Below are 21250 nucleotides of genomic sequence, written 5' to 3' on the forward strand. Positions count from 1 at the left end.
ACTTCATTTAACTTACAGAGAAAGCTGCAAATCCTCAACAATTCAATCTCCCAACGCAGTTGGGCTTGTGGGGGGGGGAAGCGGGGGGAAGGAAGGTTGAAATCTAATCTTAATTATGCAACTCAGGATTAAAAGTGTTAAATAAGCAATTAAATATGAACTTTGATTAAGTGGTAATAAAATTTATGGTCCTTTCATTTATCTCTTTCCAAGTCACAAAAAAATTAAGTTCTGTTTTTCCCCAAGAGGGAGGGAATCACCAGGCATCTTTGATATGGCAATGAAGCTTTCTGCCGTACTTTATTGTGTCAAACATGCATCTAATATAAATTATTATTTAATATATAAAAAATGGCAGGCTTGAGACTACCATTTTGGGGTTGGGAAGCAATTTTCAGGCAAATAGTTGTCATTTGGTCATTTTTATGGCAAATAAATTTTCTTGTTTCAGTCCCAATTTGATTTATTAGACCATAAGACTATAAGGTATAGGAGCAGAACTTGGCCATTTGACCCGTTGAGTGTGCTGTACCATGGCTGATCCAATTTTCCTCTCAACCCCAATCTCCTGCCTTCTCTCCGTATCCTTTTATGCCCTGACTAATTAAGAATCTATCAACCTCTAACTTAAATATACTTAAAGATTTGGCCTCCACAGCTGCCCATGGCCAAGAATTCCACAGATTCACCATTCCCTGGCTAAAGAAATTCCTCCTCATCTCCTTCCTAAAAGGACATCCCTCTATTCTGAGGCTGTGTCCTCTGGTCTTGGACCCTTCCACCATAGGAAGCATCCTCTCCATATCAATGCCTTTTACCATTGGATAGATTTCAATGAGGTCACCCCTCATTCTTCTGAATTCTAGTGAATACAGGCCCGGGGACATCAAACATGACAAGCCATTCAATCTTGGACTCATTTTCGTGAACTTCGTTCGAACCATCTTATTATATCTCATTGTAACCAGCTGCGTCCTCCTTGTAACCTCTTGTGTTCTCTTATTCAGTTATCTGTGTTTCCGGTTACTTGGTGGTACGTTACCATTGCTAAATCTGTCTCAGCTCAACCTTGTTCTCACAGGAGAAGTGATGAAGCACTATGGGGACCATGTGGTTTCAGCCCAGGTATGTTTTTTGTCTTTTGTAATGTTAAGCATCAGAATCCTTGATCCTCTGTAGCATCTCTTCATTTCTAGACTAAAATCTTGGTTGTTTGAGCATCGTATTAATTAAGGAGAAAATAGTTCCTCTTGATTAACAGTACGTGTGGCAGGAAAGTGGTGGTGCTTTTTCAAGCATTTCCATAGATTTTTGGGGGGAAAAAAGCATCAGTTTTGGATCTTTGCAGAACTTGAGACTTTCATACTCGCTGTACATAGCTTTATCCCCTTTTTGAACTACTCTTCTCCTTACAAGCCATGTTTGGTTGCTAATCTTGAACTGCCCAGTAAGAACAATAACAACTTGCATTTGTACAGCCCCTGCAATATATTCCACAGATTCACCACCCTTTGGTTAAGGAAATTCTTCCTCAACTCCATTCTAAATTCCTCTTTTCAACTCTATGCCTCTTTTCTGAGGTTGTACCCTCTAGTTCTAGACAACCCCCCCCCCCACAATAGGAAATATCCTCCCCACACTCACTCAACTTCAGCTGTTCAATTTTCAGTGAGATCCCCCTCATTCTTCTAACTTCTAGCGAGTACAAGCCCAGAGCCATCAAATGTTCCTGATATAAGCCTTTCAATCCTGGAGTAATTCTCGTGAACCTTCTTTGACCTTTCTCTAATGTCAGCACATCCTTTCTTAGAGAAAAGACCCAAAGCTGCTCACAGTGCTCCAAGTGAGACCTCACCAGTTCTTTATAAAGCCTCGGTATTGCATCCTTGTTTCTCTAAATTAGAATCAATAAATGAAATAATGCAAAATGGAAATAATTGAGAAGAGTTGAAATAATTATATAAAACCAGAAATTGTTGTTAGATGATTTTAAAAGCTTGTGGCAGGATAGAGAGAAGCTAAGATGAGAATGCTTCATAGATTTTAGACTATGTGAAAGAATAGGTTAGGTCCAGAATGCATGGAATTCAGTATGTGACTTTGAAGCTTTGTTAGAGAATATATGTAGGATTTGAAGCTAAGCATTGTTCAGATTGGTCCTGATTTAGAAAGCTACATTCAGTGACTACTTTATTTGGTACAGCTGTACACCTCATTAATGCAAGTATCTAATCAGCCAATCATGTGGCAGCAATTCAGTACATAGAGCATGCAGACATGGTCAAGAGGTTCAGTTGCTGTTCGGACCATATATCAGAATGAGGAGAAAATGTGATCTAAGTGACTGTAAAATGATTGCTGGTGCCAGGCAGGGTGGTTTAAATATCTCAGAACCTGCTCCGTCTCCTGGGATTTTCACATGCAATAGTCTGTAGAATCAGAATCTCTGTGGTCAGGAAGCAAGTTATCACAGTTTCTGGGAGGTTCCAGGTGGCAGTACATTTACTGCTACAGCAGGCAGATGCTCTGCTATGGTCAGAATCTGAGGTTGAGGTATAAACATTTAGAGGTATTGGCTTTAACTAACCTACAGCTGACAGATCATGTAAGGGTTATCGTAGGTCTGTGAAAATGACTGTACTTGAAAAGTCCCTTCCTTCCCTGGTAGCTGACAGATTGCTGGCATGAACTGGGCATGATGTATTAAAGGACTTACTGATTCCTTAAGCAGAGTATTTACAGGAGAATGGGGTGTTAATGTTGAAAATAGTTGACAAACAAACCACAATCAGATTTATTATCATTGACAATGTGAAATTTCTTTCTTGGCAGCGATACAGTGCAGATATAAATATCTATAAATTACAACAATATATGAATAACGCTTTTAAAAAAAGAGGTATTATAAGGTAGTGTTCCTGAACTGTTCACAAATCTGCCAGTGAAGGGAAAGAAGCTGTTGCTAAATCGTTAAGTGTGTGTCTTCAAGCTCCTGTACTGCCTCCATAATAATAATGAGAAAGGGGCATGTCCTGGATGGTGAGGGTCCTTACTGATGGGTGACACTTTGAGACATCGCCACTTGAAGATGTCTTTGATGATGGGATGGGTGTGCCCTTGATGGAGCTGGGTGTGTGGCTCTGCAGCCTCTTGTGATGTTGTCCATTGGTGCCTGCATACCAAGCTGTAATGTAATCTGTCAGAATGCTTTCCACCGTACATCTGTAGAAATGTCACATCAAGCGTGAATTGATCATAGAGCTGTACTCATTTTGAAAAAGCTTCTCATCATAAGATTGTAGTGATAGTAATAAAATTAAGTTATGCAGCCTTTGGAATGAAAGGCAAACTGTTATTAATCTGTACTATATATTTTGAAATTATACTTTTGTTTAGAGACCTGCCCAACTGTTGGTAGCCAAAGTTTTTGTTAATTTCATCATTTCTGTTAAGAAATCAATGAGAATAGTAGACTTTTGGAATGCAGCCCATCAAACTAAATCAGAACTTAATGTAAACTATCACTTTATTCAGATCTAAATAAATGCAATATTTTGAAAACTAGATTCAAAGGTGTACCAATAATTGAACCATAAAGATAATTTAAGAAATATTTGAAAATTCACAAAGTTTCATCTAAGAGTTAAATGACGAGCCCTAAAGTTGTGGGGCAGAGTGGTTAGCCTGAGAATTCGATGGCAAACATTGAATTATGAATAAGCTAGCAAATACAATGTAGAAACAGAGTATAATAGTTACTTGAAAACAAACTAAAACCATGAGAGACTAAGCCAGAGTTAATCGACACTGTATGACACACTTCCAGATAACGAAGTTCCAAATCAAAAAGGTATATTTGATCCTTTATTACGAAACCAGAAAAGACGAACAATCTTGTAGCAAAAAAAACTAATGAAATTAAATTAGCAATATAACAGTCTAATAGGTATAATAGTGTAACTAACAATACTGAGTGGTATAACAGCGTACTTAATGTAACTAAGCATTCCAATTAATGAAGTTAGTGATCAAATAGCATAACTAAGTGAAGTCAACAAAAATGTATTATTCCCCGTGGCTAACTCCCTCTCCACTAGATTAGACCAAACTAAGACAAAGTGTGAATACATAATAATACTTATTTTCATGTACTACACCCCAACCCACATGACAGATTGCCATGATAAACACACCACAAAATACAATACAGACAAAATAGATACAATGCTACTACACAGAGCTTCTATATTTGTGGAGGAGCTGTTACAGGAACAATTGATGTGGAACAAGTAAATGATCAAGATATTTCCTACAAGTAATGAGCACAAGATATTCCAGACAACTGAACCAAGAGACTGATAATGTTTTACTATGCAGCAAATAGTGTAAAATACACAAGTTTGAAGCTGAAATATAAACTTTAAAAATTCATAACGGTCTTGAGATTTCAAAATACTTGGTATCATTTTCATGTACATAAACACTAAGACAAAAATGTAATTTTAATTATCGCATACCCTTTCTAATCCTTTAAATTTTGCTGACTTAGAGAGATATAAAATAGATGAGTTCATCATCTCTACAGGCTATGTCATTACTGGCACATTGCAAACATTTACAGGCTGGACTAGGTCACTGTTTTCAATCCATTAAGGCCCTTGCAGTGGCAGCACATGCTTAAAGAAAAGTAATGCACATTAAAAATTTACTCACACCCCATGAAGCAAGGGCATAATTGTGAAAGTGTTTTCCAGTGCAAGTAATTTGTAACTTACTGAAATCTTTGGCAGTTCTTTGAAAATCAGCATCCTGTGAAGGATTTTATTATGTGTTGGCATATTTCTGAATTGCTGTCAATTTTGTGCTGTGTTTGTTGGCAATTACTGGCAGTTGAGCCCTTGTTACAGCCGTCAAATCAAAGGCAATGAATAAAGTGAAGCTATGCGCTGGTGAAGGTAATGGGTACACAGAGGTGCTGGAGTGCTTCATTCTGGTTTTGTGTTAGTGCCTGTAACAGCTCTATGAGCTAATCTGATGGCAGCATAGCCTAATTTAGTATTCACGCTTGGAATGGTGACTTGTTGCAGGCAGAATGTGGACCCTTTGATCACTGAGTGGCTGCACGCTACTGGAACCATTTGTTAGCTTGATGGCTCTGTCAGTAGTATTTCCTCAGCTGCCCAGGTGGTCTGCTATTGATCTAGCTAGCCTGAACTGAACCAGAATCAGGTTTGTCATCACTGACATATACCGTGAAATGTGTTGCTTTGTGGCAGCAGTACAGTGCAATATATAAAATGTACCATAGTTTATAAGAAATGCTGATTTTAAAAAATATAAATGATTAGTGCAAAAAGCATTCCAGCCCTGTGTGACTGATGTGCGATGCTTGAGAGAGAGTTGATTTAAAGATGAAATGTACCTGTGACTTTAGGTTTTGTAGCTTTGATTTGGTGAAGAATGGCATTGTTCTAGTCCAGTGAAAGTGGGCTTGGGATATGGGGATTTGGTCATATACTGAAAATGATTTAATAAAAATATTTCTTTTTTAGCTACAAAAACGGTTCAGATTTGCACCTGAAATGGAGAAGTATGTTGATTCATTTCTTGAAAGCACCCAGGATGAGGCAAAGCAGTTCATGGTGATAAAGGGGTTCTCATGCCTCACTAACAATGGCCATCCCGTTATTCCCAGCTATTGGAAGGTAGTTTGTCATCTACAGTCTTCAGTTTTGTTGAAGTACGTCGATTGGTTGAAAAGCATGTTCATCAGCCCAGACTTGGACAGCTGCATAGACTTCAGCACCAAGCGACAGAAAGAGAACCAACAGGCAGCTGACCGGTGAGTTGCTGTTCAATTTACTGAACTGTTTTTGCCTCTATGAAACAGGAGATGGCACTAGATGACAAGGAACATCATCGATGTGTAGGGGACCATGAATAAGAAAATGCTGTTTGCTTTTCACTTTGCACTTTGTCTTGTAAGGAGTGAAACCCAATGGCAATTATGTTTTTGAAGTGTTTATGAACTTTGATAATTCTGAACCTCTTCAGAAACTTAAAATCCTTAAGATATTGTTGGTTTGAGTTTTTAAAATAATCCAAGTAGGTGTAAGCCTAGGAACAAAACACTACAGGCTTTTTGGCCCATAATGTTGTGCTGACCTTTTAACCTATTGAAAGATGAATCTAATCTTTCCACCCCACCTAGCCTTCCATTTTTCTTCGTCTATGTGCCCATCTAAGAATCTCATAAATGTCCCTCGTGTATTTGCTTCTACCACCACCCCTGACAGCACGTTCAATGCCCCTACCACTCTGTGTAAAAACAAAACTTGTTATCAGAAAGAGCTGAGGGCTGAGGGCGATTTTTGGAAGTGCGAAAGCCCCAGTGAGAATTATTATATGATCTTTGACTGAATGGGTAAAATATGACTAGGATGGTACAGCAGAAATCAGTAGTGGAATTTGCATCCTGTTTTTCACTGGTTTCAGCCTGAACAATCTGTTAAATTCACCAGCAACTTTTATGTGTGTTGCTAAATTCAGTTACTTGCCATCTCTGAAATATGATTTCACCATTGCTGGTGACTAGACTAAAACCTGCTGGAGCAAACGTAAGCGGATTGGTTAATTTGGGATTTGCCACTGTTTAAAGGGTTGATAGGATGGCTTAACTTTCTGGAATTCTGTTGGTTGATGCTCTGAGGTTACCCTGCAGCTAGTCAGTACATACAGAATTAGTCTATTCTCTGCAATTAATAAAGTGTTTGGCAGGGAAGTCTACGTTGTAACAGCCCACACTGACCTTGTACTGGATGTTTTACAGAACTCAACGCTCAGTGATGCGACTGAGGACGTGGATTGTTGCACGTTTGATCTCAATTGTAGAGAACAGTCAAGTGAAGAAAGAGGAGGATCTGGTGATGGATATTGCCAGGTGAGTAAGGGTATATTCAGGAGGGCGTATGCTGTAAAGTTCAAAGAAAATTTATTACCAAAGTCCATCTACGTCACCGTATACAATCCTGAGATTCAATTTCCTGCGGGCACTCACAGCAATACAAAGCAGCACAATAGAAACAGGACACAATGAAAGACCACACACAACAAGATGGACAAACAAACAATATGCAAAAGATGACAAACTGTGTAATTTATTTACAAAATAAATAATAATAATAATTAAATATAGCAATAAATATTGAGAACATGAGATGAGCCCCTGAAAGTGAGTCTGTAGTGCTGAGGAAACAGAGAGTCTGCAGAGACTTGGATAGATTGGAAGAATGGGCAAAGAAGTGGCAAATGAAATACAATGTTGGAAAATATATGGTTATGCACTTTGGCAGAAGAAATAAATGGGCAGTCTATTATTTAAATGGGGAGAGAATTCAAAGTTCTGAGATGCAACGGGACTTGGGAGTTCTCATACAGGATACCCTTAAAGTTAACCTCCAGGTTGAGTTGGTGGTGAAGAAGGCGAATGCAATGTTGGCATTCATTTCTAGAGGAATAGAGTATAGGAGCAGGGATGTGATGTGGAGGCTCTATAAGGCGCTGGTGAGACCTCACTTGGAGTACTGTGGGCAGTTTTGGTCTCCTTATTTAAGAAAGGATATACTGACGTTGGAGAGGGTACAGAGAAGATTCATTAGGATGATTCCGGGAATGAGAGGGTTAACATATGAGGAATGTTTGTCCGTTCTTGGACTGTATTCCTTGGAGTTTAGAAGAATAAGGGGAGACCTCATAGCAACATTTCGAATGTTGAAAGGCATGGACAGAGTGGATGTGGCAAAGTTGTTTCCCATGATGGGGGAGTCTAGTACGAGAGGGCATGACTTAAGGATTGAAGGGCACCCATTCAGAACAGAGATGCGAAGAAATTTCTTTAGCCAGAGGGAGGTGAATCTATGGAATTTGTTGCCACGGGCGACAGTGGAGGCCAAGTCGTTGGGTGTATTTAAGGCAGAGATTGATAGGTATCTGAGTAGCCAGAGCATCAAAGGTTATGGTGAGAAGGCGGGGGAGTGGGACTGAATGGGAGAATGGATCAGCTCATGATAAAATGGCGGAGCAGACTCGATGGGCCGAATGGCCGACTTCTGCTCCTTTGTCATATGATCTTATACATTGTTGGGATGAGTGAAGTTGTCCACTGTGGTTCAAGAGCCTGATGGTAGAGGAGTAATAACTGTTCCTGAACCTGGTGGTGTGGATTCCAAGGCTCCTGTACCTCCTTTCTGATGGCCGCAACAAGAAGCGAGCATGATCTTAATGGTGAGAGACCTTGATGATGGATGCTGCTTTTTAGATGTGCTCAATGATGGGTAGGGCAGCAGATGAACTGGGACGTATCCACTACCTTTTGTAGGAGTTTCCTTTCAAGGATGTTTGTGTTTCCATACCATGCCATGGTGCAGCCAGTTAATATACTCTCCACTGCATATCCATTGAAATTTGTCACAGTTTTAAGTGACATGCTGAATCTTTGCAAACTTCTAAGAAAATAGAGGCGTTCCTGTGCTTTCTTTGGCACGGCACTTGCGTGTTGGACCCAGGACAGAGCCTCTAAAATTATACCACTGAGGAACTTAAAGTTGCTGACCCTCTCCTTCTCTGATCCTCTGATGAGGATTGGCTCATGGGCTTTCGGTTTCCTCCTCTTTTAGTCAGTAATCAGCTCCTTGGTCTTGCTGACATTGAGTAAAGAGGTTGTTGCTGTTCCACCACTCAGCCAGATTTTCAATCTCCCTCCTAAATGCTGATTCATCACCAGCTTTGATTCAACCAGTGACAGTGGTGTCATCAGCAAACTTAAATATTGGAGCTGTGCTTAACCCCAGTCTATAGTATAAACCAAATAGATCAGAGGACTACGTACACAGCGTTGTTATCCACCTGTGCTGATGGTGATTGTTGAGATGTTGCCAGTCAGAACTGACAGGTCTGCAAGTAAGGAAGTCGAGGATTCAGTTGCACAAGGTGGTATTGAGGCCTAGGTCTTGGAACTTATTGATTCATTCTGAGGGGATGATAGTGTTGAATGCAGAGGTGTAGTCAATGAAGGGCATCCTGATGTTCCAGGGTTGAGTGAAGAGCAATGAAATGGCATCTGCTGTGGACCTGTTGTGCTGGTAAGCAAATTGGAGGGGATCCAGTTCACTTCTCAGTTAGGAGTTGATATGTTTCATCATCAACCTATCAAAAGCACTTCATCACAGTAGATGTAAGTGCTATTGGATGATAGTCATTGCGACTTATTTCTACTGGTATAGTTGAAGCCTACTTGATGTGGACTACTCAGACTGTCAGAACGAGAGGTTAAAAATCTCAGTGAACACTCCGACCGGTCAATCATCACAGGTCTTTAGTACTCAACCAGGTACCCCGACTGGGCCGGATGCTTTCCGTGGGTTCTCCCTCCTGAAGGATGCTCCCACATCGGCCTAGAGACTGAACTCACATTATCGTCAGGGACTGCGGGAGTTCATGATGGTTCCTCTATGTTTTGATGGTCAAAATAAGAATAGAAGGCATTGAGTTTATCTGGGGGTGCAACTTTTTATGTTGCTTAGTTTCATTTTGTAGGAGGTGATGGCATTCTTGCCCTGCTGTAGTTGTTGAGCATCCTTAAGTAAATTAAATTTGGTTTAGAATTGCCACTTTGCATGTGAGATGGCTTTCTGGAGATTATACCTGGACCTCTTGTATTTTACTTGGTTGGCAAGTTGACTTTTTTATAGACTAGTATATCCTCACAAAATCATTCAGTCTCTCCAATGCAGAAGCCCTGCATTAACCATGAGATCCACAATCTACTGAGGGCCAGATCAATGGCATTCAGACTCCATTTAATATTTTTTTTATATTAAATACAACTCTGCAGTTGCATCTGTGTCTCCAAAAAGCAAGTAACTAAAACAGAAAAATCTGAATACTCAGCATGTCAGAATGTCACCTACAGAATCAGAAACAGAGTTAAAGTTTCAGAACTAAGAAGCAAAATAACAAAGCCAATGTTAAGATGCACTTTCTCTGCAAGACAAGTTAACTTGTTAGACCTAGCAGCACTTACACACTATCTTCCAATTTCTGGAGAAGTGAGGAGAAGTCTTTTAGGCAACACACACAAAATGCTGGAGAAACTTAGCAGGCCAGGCAGCATTCGACATTTTGGACAGAGAACCTTCATCAGCCCTGAACCATCGACTGTTTACTCCTTTCCATCAATACTGCTTGGCCTGCTAAGTCCCTCCAGCATTTTGTGTGTGTTGCTTGTATTTCTGGCATCTGTTTGTGAGAAGTCTTTTAGGACCTGTTTGGATTATGCAAGATCTTTTTTCTTGCAATGAGATTTATAAGTAATAAGTAAACCATTTGATTGTCATTTAAAAATTCATCTGGTTCATGACTATACTTCAGGGACGAAAATCCTTTATACTTATTCACTGCCCTTTTCCTGGATTTGCCAGGAAACACCCTGTTCCTGCCCGATTCTCCTTTACCCCATATCCTTCCCATCTGCCTGCCCAGCTCTCCTTCCCTTGCCTCTTCCTTATCTTCCTATTCTCTTCCCTAAACTAATTTTCCCAACCCCATTTCCTCTCTTCTGTCTAACTTCAGCTCCACCCCTCACCAGCCCAACTTTCCTTACCCTCTATACAACTCTCCCTGCAGCTTGAGCATCTCTTCTTCTCTGACCCAGCCCCCTCCACTCTCCCTGCTCTCCAATCTTAAACTCCTCTTTCTCTCATTCTCACCTGTTTTCTGCCCCTCTTTCCCCAGTGTCTCACTATTCCCATTAATGCACTTAAGTGAAGCAGCATCTTTTCTGGATCTAGGTTTATTTTCTTCCATGGTTTCTTTGGAGCAAAACATTATGCACCTGACATCCCAGAGACCGAAGTCAAGCTGACTGTTGCCCTGGATGAAAACACACGGGATACGATTTCAAACGCCTTCTTTGGGTGAGCACTGCGACATTGCTATTCCATGCTTTAAAAAGTACAGCTTTCATCATTTTGTTTCTTAATTTTTGTTTACCTTTGGCCTAAAACAAGCTGAAATTGCTTTCCTTCTACTGTCATCACTGATGTTTGGGGATGGTCTGTTATTACCATTTGGCATATTTAATCAGTTTTTTTTTTCTTGATGTCCTTAGTCTCTTGAACCATCTGAATTCCCTGCCTCCACTGGGTGACTCTGCAGAATTGGGAGACAGGAACGAGAAGCGTGTGTTGGGGATCACAGCGGATGGGAATCTGTGGATCTACTGCTTGGTTCAATATGCAAATGTCCTATTGTCACAGGAAAGATCTGTCCGAGCTGTCAAACCCTTCACGCAAAAGCAGAGAGAAGCCTGGGACCGGTATGTAACCCAAATTTAATTAAATTGGTCAGCAGGAAGTCTTTGAAGCTCCTATTGTCCTCTTACTACAGTTATTTCTGGGTACTATCCTCAGATAGTTTGATTATCTAGGCAGTTGTCTGACAGATGACGGGAGATGTAAAGTTGAAATCAGAAGGGGAATGGGTATGGCTGAGACCCAGTTCATGAAGCTAAAAGATCTACTATGCAATCGGAAGGTAGACATACGAAGTAGAATCCGCTTCCTGGGGTGTTATGTATGGTCAGTGCTGAGGTATAGATCAGAAACATGGACCCTGAAGAAGGAGGACACGAAACGAATTAATGCTTTTGAAATGTGGTGCTGTCGACGAATGTTGAAGATCAGCTGGGTAGAGAAAGCTTCAGGTGAGAGGGTTTTGTCCGAAGTTGATAAACCACAGATACTGCTGGAGAAGATCATGCTTATTGTGGACACATTTTGCGGGGAGATAACATCTTGTCGGACTTGCGATATGGAAAGGTGGAGGGAAAGAAAGGAAGAGGAAGGCAAAGAACAGCGTGGCTGGATAACATCGAAGATTGGACCAGGCTGGACAAGACTAGGGATGTTGTGGACATGTGTCGGGACAGAGCGGCATGGAGGGAAATTGTCCGCCAGCTGGAAATTCCAGATGCAACCTAACGACGATCCTCACATATTGCTATTGGATGAGCTTGTTTTAATTTTGCATAACTTTGAAATAATCCTTGTTATTCAATTATGCAATAGTTCTTGCATAGCTAAAATAGAGTATTGGTTATTTAACCAACACACACAAAATGCTGGAGGAACTCAGCAGTTCAGACGCGTCTGTGTATAAAAGTACTGTTGACATTTCAGGCTGAGACCCTTTGGCAGGACTGGAGAAAAAAAGATGAGGAATAGATTTAAAAGGTGGAGGAGGGGAGAGAGAAACACAAGGTGATGGGTGAAACCTGGAGTGAGACGGGTGAATTAAAGAGCTAGGAAGTTGATTGGTGAAAGAGATATAGGGCTGGAGAAGGGGCAGTCCAATAGGAGAGAACAGAAGACCATGGAAGAAAGAAAAGGGGAGAGGAACACCAGAGGGAAGCAATGAGCAGGCAAGGAGATAAAGTGAGAGAAGGAAAAGGGGATGGGGAATGGTGAAGGAGGAGGGGCCCATGCTGGAAGTTCGAGAAATCGATATTCATACCATCAGGTTGAAGGCTACCCAGACAGAATATCTAAGTGTTGCTCCTCCAACCTGAGTATGGCCTCATCGTGGCGGTAGAGGAGGCCATGGATAGACATATGGGAATGGGAAATGGAATTAAAATGGGTGGCCACTGGGAGATTCCGCTTTTTCTGGAGAAAGAGAGCGTAGGTGCTCGGCGAAGTGGTCTCCCAATCTATGTCGGGTCTCACTGATATACAGGAGGCCACACCAGGAGCACCGGATGCAGTATATGGCCGCAACGGACTCACAGGTGAAGTGTCACCTCACCTGGAAGGACTGTTTGGGGCCCTGAATGGTAATGAGGGAGGAGGTGCAGGGGCAGGTGTAGCACTTGTCCTGCTTGTAAGGATAAGTGCCAGGTGGGAGATCAGTGGGGACGGACGAATGGACAAGGGAGTCACGTAGGGAATGACTTATTTCTGTTTTTGTGGGAACCTGTAGTATACAAATTTGAGCCCACATTTACAATACATTATATATTTCAAAATAGTTAATTGAAAAGCAATTGTGTCCTGCCTTGATGAAAGATGCTATGTAAATATAATGCTTTATTGAATTAATATCAACAATTTTTTTCCATTGAAGTTCTTAAATTATGCTTGTCCTGATTCAACCAAGCAGAAGATGTTCAAACAAATATAGACATTTGAGCATAGCAAGATCAGGTGAACAGGAATTCCACCCATAGACCAGTTATCTGATTTTGATAGGATTGGCTGAGGGGCAATAAAACTTTCATACCTTGTAGAATGCTGCTGCTTGTTTATCCTAGATAATGCCGCATTCCTTCATAACTGCACTATTACGTCTGGTCTGGGTAACGTCCTCACGGTGTTGATGTTTTGTTGCTGAAACAGAAATCCAAGCAGGGAGGATGTGTTATTGAAAAGGAGAAAGCACTTTGGCACTTGCCTAAAATTTAGAATGCTATTGCCTGCTTAATTTTCAGTATAAACAAAGGAAATAAACCTATTATGAAAAAAACTAAATATTTTAAACAAATGGAGAATTTGTTCATGGCATGATCAAGAAGCCAAGCTATTAATTTGAGAGGGTTAAGGAAATAAAGTAAAATGCCTATGAATCTAGTTTTAAGAAGATATTCAGTCAGCTTCAATGCATGATATTGTGAGCTAAAGGCTGATGGAATGATAGAATTGAAAGAAAATAGAAGGCACAAGAGGTTTCGGCTAGGAGAGGCAGAGGCTGGGTTGTCAAATCTGTCAAATTTCTTTCTTAGTACCAACATATCCCTGACATTGGCACCTGGGAGGCAAAATACAAATCGGGTTTCTTTTTCACGTCCGCAAAATCTCCTGTCTGCTCCTATCACAACTGCACTCCTCTTCTTTTCCCTACCCTTCTCAGCCACAGAGTCAGACTCTGAGCCAGAGACCCAGTTGCTACAGCTTCTCCTGGTAGGTTGTTTCTACACACGCGCACACATGTGCTCTCTCGCCCTCGCACACACTTCCCTCCTGCAACTTAGGGGTGACTACCTCCATGTAGTTCCTGTCCTTCACCTCCTCATAGAAACATAGAAAACCTACAGCACAATGCAGGCCCCTCAGCCCCCAGAGCTGTGCTGAACATGTCCCTACCTTAGAAATGACTAGGCTTACCTATAGCCCTCTATTTTACTAAGTTCCATGTACCCATCTAAAAGTCTCTTAAAAGACCCTATGATATCTGCCTCCACCATCGTTGCAGGCAGCCCATTCCACGCACTCACCACTCTTTACGTAAAAAACTTACCCCTGACATCTCTGTACCTGCTCCCCAGCACCTTAAACCTGTGTCCTCTTGTGGCAACCATTTCAGCCCTGGGAAAAAGCCTCTGACTATCCACACGCTCAATGACTCTCATCATCTTATACACCTCTATCAGGTCATCTCTCATCCTCCGTTGCTCCAAGGAGAAAAGGCCGAGTTCACTCAACCTATTCTCATAAGGCATGCTCCCCAATCCAGGCAACATCCTTGTAAATGTCCTCTGCACCCTTTCTATAGTTTCCACATCCTTCCTGTAGTGAGGCGACCAGAACTGAGCACAGTACTGCAAGTGTGGTCTGACCACTGTCCTATATAGCTGCAACATTACCTCTCGGTTCCTCATTCCCCTTCTATGAACCAAAGGTCATCGAGCTACAGCTACGGTTCCTTAATACAGTCCCTAAGTGGAGCTGCACCTTGTTGCACTTCATGCAGATGTAGTTATCACGGTTACTTGAGGTCTTCCAGAGTTTCCGCGTCTCACACTAACTGGATGCATTCTCACCACGCTGTGTACAAATGGATGAAGAAAGAGATAAAATCTCTTACTTAGAACCTTCACCTGTGTTTGCCCAAGCCTTTTCCAAAGCCTCCCATCTAAAGTTTAAAAAGTTAAAGTTATAAAGTTAAATCAAGTGACATAAACGACTATAAGGCTTTGCTTCCAGATGAGCTAAATGCTCAATGTCTTCTATGCTCACTTTGATCATCAAAACCTGCAAGAACCATCACAAACTCCCATAGTCCCCAATTTCAATCTCTGAGGCCAACATGTGAGCAGCCTTCAGCAGGGTGAACCCATGAAAAGCATCTGGCCCAGACTGGGTACCTGCCAAGTACTAAAGACCTGTGCTGATCAACTGGCTGGAGTGTTCACTGGGATCTTTAACCTCTCGCCTCAGCAGTCTGAGGTACCTACCTTGTTTAAGTAGACCTCACTTATACCTAAGAAGAACGTGGTAACCTAATTCAATGACTATCGTCCAGTAGCATTTACTCCACGATGAAGAAGTGTTTTGAGAGTTGGTGATGAAACGTATCAAATCCTGCCTGAGAAGTGACTTGGATCCACTCTAATTTGTCTGCCGGCACACGGGTCCACAGATATGCACTTTTATTGGCTCTTTGCTCAATCCTGAAACAGCAAAGGTGCATAAATCAGGATGCTCTTTTATCAACTGTAGCTTGGCGTTCAACGCCATCGTTTACTCAGAACTAAGCAATAAGCTTCACAACCTTGCTCTCAGTACCCGCTTGTGCAATTGGATCCTCGATTTCCTCACTCGCAGGCCCCAGTCAGTTGAGATTGGTAATAAAATCTCAACATGAGAGGTGACCTGATTGGAGGTATATAAGGTGATGAGAGGCATTGATCATGTAGATGGTCAGAGGCTTTTTTCCAAGGCTGAAATGGCTAGCACGAGAGGGCACAGTTTTAAGGTGCTTGGAAGTAGGTGCAGAGGAGTTGTCAGGGGTAAGTTTTTTACGTAGAGAGTGGTGAGTGTGTGGAATAGGCTGCCAGCAACAGTGGTGGAGGCGGATACGATAGGGTCTCTTAAGAGACTCCTGGACAGGTATATGGAGCTTAGAAAAATGGAGGGCTATGTGTAACCCTAGGTAATTTCTAAGGTAAGGACATGTTCGGCGCAGCTTTGTGGGCCAAAGGGCCTGTATTGTGCTGTAGGCTTCCTGTGTTTAAAACTATCAAAACGGGTGCACCACAAGACTGCGCTTAGCCCTCTGCTCTACTCACTTTACACTTACGACTATGTGGCTAGTCACAGCTCCAAAGCCATATTGAAGTTTGTTGATGACACTGATGTCTTGGCCTGAATCAGGGTGTGTCGAATCAGCATATAGGGGGGAGATTGAAAATCTGGCTGAATGGTGCCATAACAACAGCCAATGTCAGCAGAACGAAGGAGCTGATTATTGACTTCAGGAGGACAAAACCAGAGGTCCACGATCCCGTCCTCATCAGAGGTGAAGAGGGTCAGCAACTTTAAAATGCTCAATGTTATCATTTCATAGGACCTGTCCTGGGCCCTGCACCTAACTGCAATTACAAAGAAAACATGGCAGCACCTCTAGGAAGTTTGTGAAGATTTGGTATGCCATCTAAAACTTTGAGAAATTTCTATAGATATGTGGTGGCTGCGACTGGTGTGGTATGGAAACACCAATGCCCTTGAATGGAAAATTTTGCAAGAGTAGTGGACACGGCCCAGTCCATCATGTGTAAAGCCTTGCCCACCATTGAGCATATCTACATGAAGTTTTGTTGAAGGAAAGCCGCATCCATTATCGAGAACCACTACGACCTAAAAGTCGGTGAGTTAGAGTTGCGATGAAAGAGATTTATTCAAACTTCGCGGCCCACTTTAAAGCCTTCCCGTTCCCACCCTCCCTGGGCGGGACTACTGTTGGGAATGTATATTCCCAGACCCTTTCTGCGCGCGGGATTTTCCCCCTGCTGGTGAAGATGGCCTGGCACCCTTTTTGCTGCCGGCCCTCTGCCTGCGCGCGCTGTTGTGAGCCGGTTCGTGTGTGCCAGAAAGTGGGTCGCCACATAACCCCCCCCAGAACCGGCGATACCTCCCCCAATGTCCACAGTCTGGATCGGCCTCTGTTTGGGAGGTCTGCCCCTGCGCCGCGGTGTCTGAGCCTGGACCGGTTGCGCCAAGTCCACATGGGTCGGTTTGAGTCGGTCCACCGTGAATACCTCCTCTCTCCCCCCAATGTCCAGCACGAACGTGGACCCGTTGTTCCTGATCACCTTAAACGGTCCCTCGTAGGGCCGCTGTAGCGGTGCCCGGTGTCCGCCCCGTCGTACAAAAAGAAACTTGTAGTTCTGCAGGTCTTTGGGTACGCAGGTCGGGCTCTGTCCGTGCTGTGAAGTGGGTATGGGGGCCAGGTTACCGAGCCTCTCTCGTAGTCTATCCAGGACTGCTGTGGGTTCTTCCGCTTGCCCCCTTGGGGCTGGTATGAACTCTCCTGGGACGATCAGGGGCGCACCGTACACCAACTCGGCCGACGAGGTGTGTAGATCCTCCTTGGGCGCCGTGCGGATTCCGAGCAGGACCCAGGGAAGTTCGTCCACCCAGTTAGGCCCCTCCAGGCGGGCCATGAGAGCCGATTTCAGGTGACGGTGGAAGCGCTCCACTAGTCCGTTCGACTGTGGGTGGTAGGCAGTTGTGTGGTGTAGCTGTGTTCCTAAAAGGCTGGCCATAGCCGACCACAGGCTGGAGGTGAACTGGGCGCCCCTGTCGGAGGTAATGTGGGCCGGTACCCCAAAGCGTGCTACCCAGGTTGTGATCAGTGCTCGGGCGCAGGATTCGGAGGTGGTGTTGCTGAGCGGGACTGCCTCTGGCCATCTGGTGAACCGGTCTATCATAGTTAGGAGGTACCGCGCTCCTCGTGACACTGGCAGGGGCCCCACGATATCCACGTGGATGTGGTCGAACCTCCGGCAGGTGGGTTCGAACCGCTGCGGCGGAGCCTTGGTGTGCCGCTGCACCTTGGCCGTTTGGCACTGCATGCACGTTTTGGCCCATTCACTGACCTGCTTACGAAGTCCATGCCACACGAACCTGTTGGAGACCAGCCGGACGGTTGTCCTGATGGAGGGGTGCGCTAAGTTGTGAATGGACTCGAAAACCCGCCAGCGCCAGGCTGCTGGGACGACGGGGCGGGGTTGGCCGGTAGCTACGTCACATAGTAGGGTCCTTTCACCTGGGCCTACGGGGAGGTCTTGGAGCTGCAAACCGGAGACTGCAGTCCTGTAACTGGAGATCTCAGTGTCTGCCTGCTGTGCCTCTGCCAGCACTGCATAGTCCACCCCCTGGGACAGGGCCTGTATGGTAGGTCTGGAAAGTGCGTCTGCCACGACATTGTTCTTTCCAGAGACATGCCGGATGTCCATCGTGTACTCGGAGATGTAGGACAGATGTCGCTGCTGGCGGGACGACCAGGGGTCGGACACCTTCGTGAACGCAAAGGTAAGCGGTTTGTGGTCTGTGAACGCGGTGAACGGCCTACCTTCTAAGAAGTACCTGAAATGCCGGATTGCCAGGTATAGTGCCAATAGCTCCCGGTTGAAAGCACTGTATTTGAGTTCGGGTGGTCGTAGGTGTTTGCTGAAGAACGCCAGGGGTTGCCAGCGACCCTCGATGAGTTGTTCCAGCACTCCACCGACCGCTGTGTTGGATGCGTCCACCATGAGGGCAGTAGGAACGTCCGTTCTGGGATGCACTAGCGTCGCGGCGTTTGCCAAGGCTTCTTTGGTTTTAACGAAAGCGGTTGCGGCCTCTTCGTCCCAGGTAATGTCCTTGCCCTTACCCGACATCAGGGTGAACAGGGGGCGCATGGTTCGGGCTGCTGAGGGGAGGAAACGGTGGTAAAAATTCACCATACCCACGAATTCCTGCAAGCCTTTGATTGTGTTGGGTCGGGGGAAGTGGTGGACCGCGTCTACCTTGGCGGGCAGAGGGGTTGCCCCGTCTTTAGTAATCCTGTGACCCAGGAAGTCGATGGTGTCGAGTCCGAACTGGCATTTAGCCAGGTTGATTGTAAGGTCGAATTCGCTCAGGCGGGAGTAGAGCTGGCAGAGGTGGGACAGATGCTCCTGCCGACTACTGCTGGCTATGAGAATGTCATCCAAATAGATGAATGCAAAGTCCAGGTCGCATCCCATCACGTCCATTAGCCACTGGAAAGTCTGTGCGGCATTCTTTAGACCAAACGGCATTCGGAGGAATTCGAAAAGTCCGAACGGGGTGATAAGTGCTGTTTTGGGGATGTCGTCCGGATGTACAGGGATTTGATGGTATCCCCGGACGAGGTCTACCTTGGAAAAGATCCTTGCGCTGTGTAGGTTTGCTGCGAAGTCTTGAATGTGCGGCACAGGGTAGCGGTCTGGCGTTGTAGCCTCGTTCAGTCTGCGGTAGTCACCGCATGGTCTCCAGCACCCCGTTGCCTTGGGCACCATGTGAAGCAGGGAGGCCCATGGGTTGTCGGACCGTCGTATGATCCCTAATTCCTCCATCTTCTTGAACTCCTCCTTCGCCAGTCGGAGCTTGTCCGGGGGAAGCCTTCCAGCACAGGCGTGGAGGGGTGGTCCCTGGGTCGGGATGTGGTGCTGTACTCTGTGTCTGGGCACGGCTGCCATGAACTGCGGTGTCAGTACTGATGGGAAATCCGCCAGGACCCTGGTGAATTCATCGTCGGACAGCGTGATGGAGTCCAGGTGTGGGGCTGGCAACTGTGCTTCACCCAGGGAGAACGTTTGAAAAGTCTTGGCGTGGACTAATCGCTTCCCTTGCAAGTCGACCAGCAGGCTGTGGGCTCGTAGAAAATCTGTCCCCAGCAGTGGTTGGGCCACGGCGGCCAGTGTGAAGTCCTACGTGAACTGGCTGGAGCTGAACTGTAGCCGCACCGTGCGGGTGCCGTAGATTCGTATTGTGCTGCCATTAGCGGCCCTCAGGGTGGGTCCCGGTTCTCTGTTGCGGGTGTCGTAACTTGTTGGAGGTAAGACGCTGATCTCCGCTCCGGTGTCAACCAAAAAGTGGCATCCCAACTGCTTGTCCCAGACGTACAGGAGGCTGTCCTGATGGCCAGCCGCCGTAGCCATCAGCGGCAGCTGGCCCTGGCGTTTCCCGGGAATTTGCAGGGCGGTCTGCAGCGGTGGGCCTCTGTGCCCCACCACTGGTGGTAGAAACACCATTGTTCGTTGGGCTCCTCACTCCCGTCGCCGGGTTTTGTAGGCTCTGCTGCCGGGCCTGGTCTGGTCTGTCGTTGGGCACGCGGCTTGGTGATCTGTGCGACGGATGCCCCTCTCTCTTTCCTGGCATTCCACAGCACATCTGCTCGGGCCACCACCTCCCGGGGGTTGCTGAAATCTGCGTCGGACAGCAGCAGGCATATGTCCTCGGGCAGTTGCTCTAGGAACGCCTGCTCAAACATGAGGCAGGGTTTGTGCCCTTCAGCCAGGGCCAGCATCTCGTTCATTAATGCTGACGGCGGCCTGTCTCCCAAACCATCCAGGTGCATTAAGCGGCGTGCTCGTTCGCGCCGTGAGAGTCTGAAAGTCCTTATGAGCAGGGCTTTGAATGCTGTGTATTTGCCGTCCTCCGGGGGCGACTGTATAAACTCCTCAACTTGTGCAGCAGTCTCCTGGTTGAGGGAACTCAGCACGTAGTAGTAGCGAGCGGACTCCGAGGTTATCTGCCGAATGTGGAATTGTGCTTCTGCTTGTTCAAACCACAGACGGATCTCAGCGGCCAAAAGCTTGGCAGTTTTAACGAAACTGCGTGAACAGATGCAGCGTCGGTCATCTCTGGTCCAAATATCGTTTAGGCCGTCGGGGTCACCAATTGTAGCGATGTGCTACACACAGCGCTAGAATAACCACACGGAGTCGGTGAGTTAGAGTTGCGATGAAAGAGATTTATTCAAACTTCGCGGCCCGCTTTAAAGCCTTCCCGTTCCCGCCTTCCCTGGGCGGGACTACTGTGGGGAATGTATATTCCCAGACCCTTTCTGCGCGCGGGATTTTCCCCCTGTTGGTGAAGATGGCCTGGCGCCCTTTTTGCTGCCGGCCCTCTGCCTGCGCGCTCTGTTGTGAGCCGGTTCATGTGTGCCAGAAAGTGGGTCGCCACAATACTATTATTATATTATTAATATTATATTATTAATATTATTATAAAATATATTGTATATATTATATACACAAAATATGGACCAGTAAGGACAAGGTTCCACCCGGAGTGTTAGTTAGGAAGGTTCAATGGTTAGGCATTAATATGGAAGTAGTAAAATGGATTTAGCAGTGGCTAGAAGGGAGATGCCAGAGAGTAGTGGTGGATAACTGTGTGTCAGATTGGAG

At 44.9% G+C, this 21250-nt stretch overlaps 1 protein-coding gene across 1 annotated transcript in view; it reads left to right on the forward strand.

The window, feature by feature from the left end:
- The window catches only part of mybbp1a (MYB binding protein (P160) 1a), a 100572-nt gene that overhangs the window by 23896 nt on the left and 55426 nt on the right, over positions 1-21250 (forward strand). The window contains exons 8-12 of the mRNA XM_063031494.1: positions 1008-1125; positions 5553-5842; positions 6830-6940; positions 10848-10973; positions 11168-11374. Of these exons, the coding sequence (XP_062887564.1) occupies positions 1008-1125; positions 5553-5842; positions 6830-6940; positions 10848-10973; positions 11168-11374 (852 nt within the window). The remainder of the gene's footprint in view (positions 1-1007; positions 1126-5552; positions 5843-6829; positions 6941-10847; positions 10974-11167; positions 11375-21250) is intronic.

This window comes from Mobula hypostoma, chromosome 23, assembly GCF_963921235.1.
Source record: "Mobula hypostoma chromosome 23, sMobHyp1.1, whole genome shotgun sequence".
Lineage (NCBI taxonomy): Eukaryota > Metazoa > Chordata > Chondrichthyes > Myliobatiformes > Myliobatidae > Mobula > Mobula hypostoma.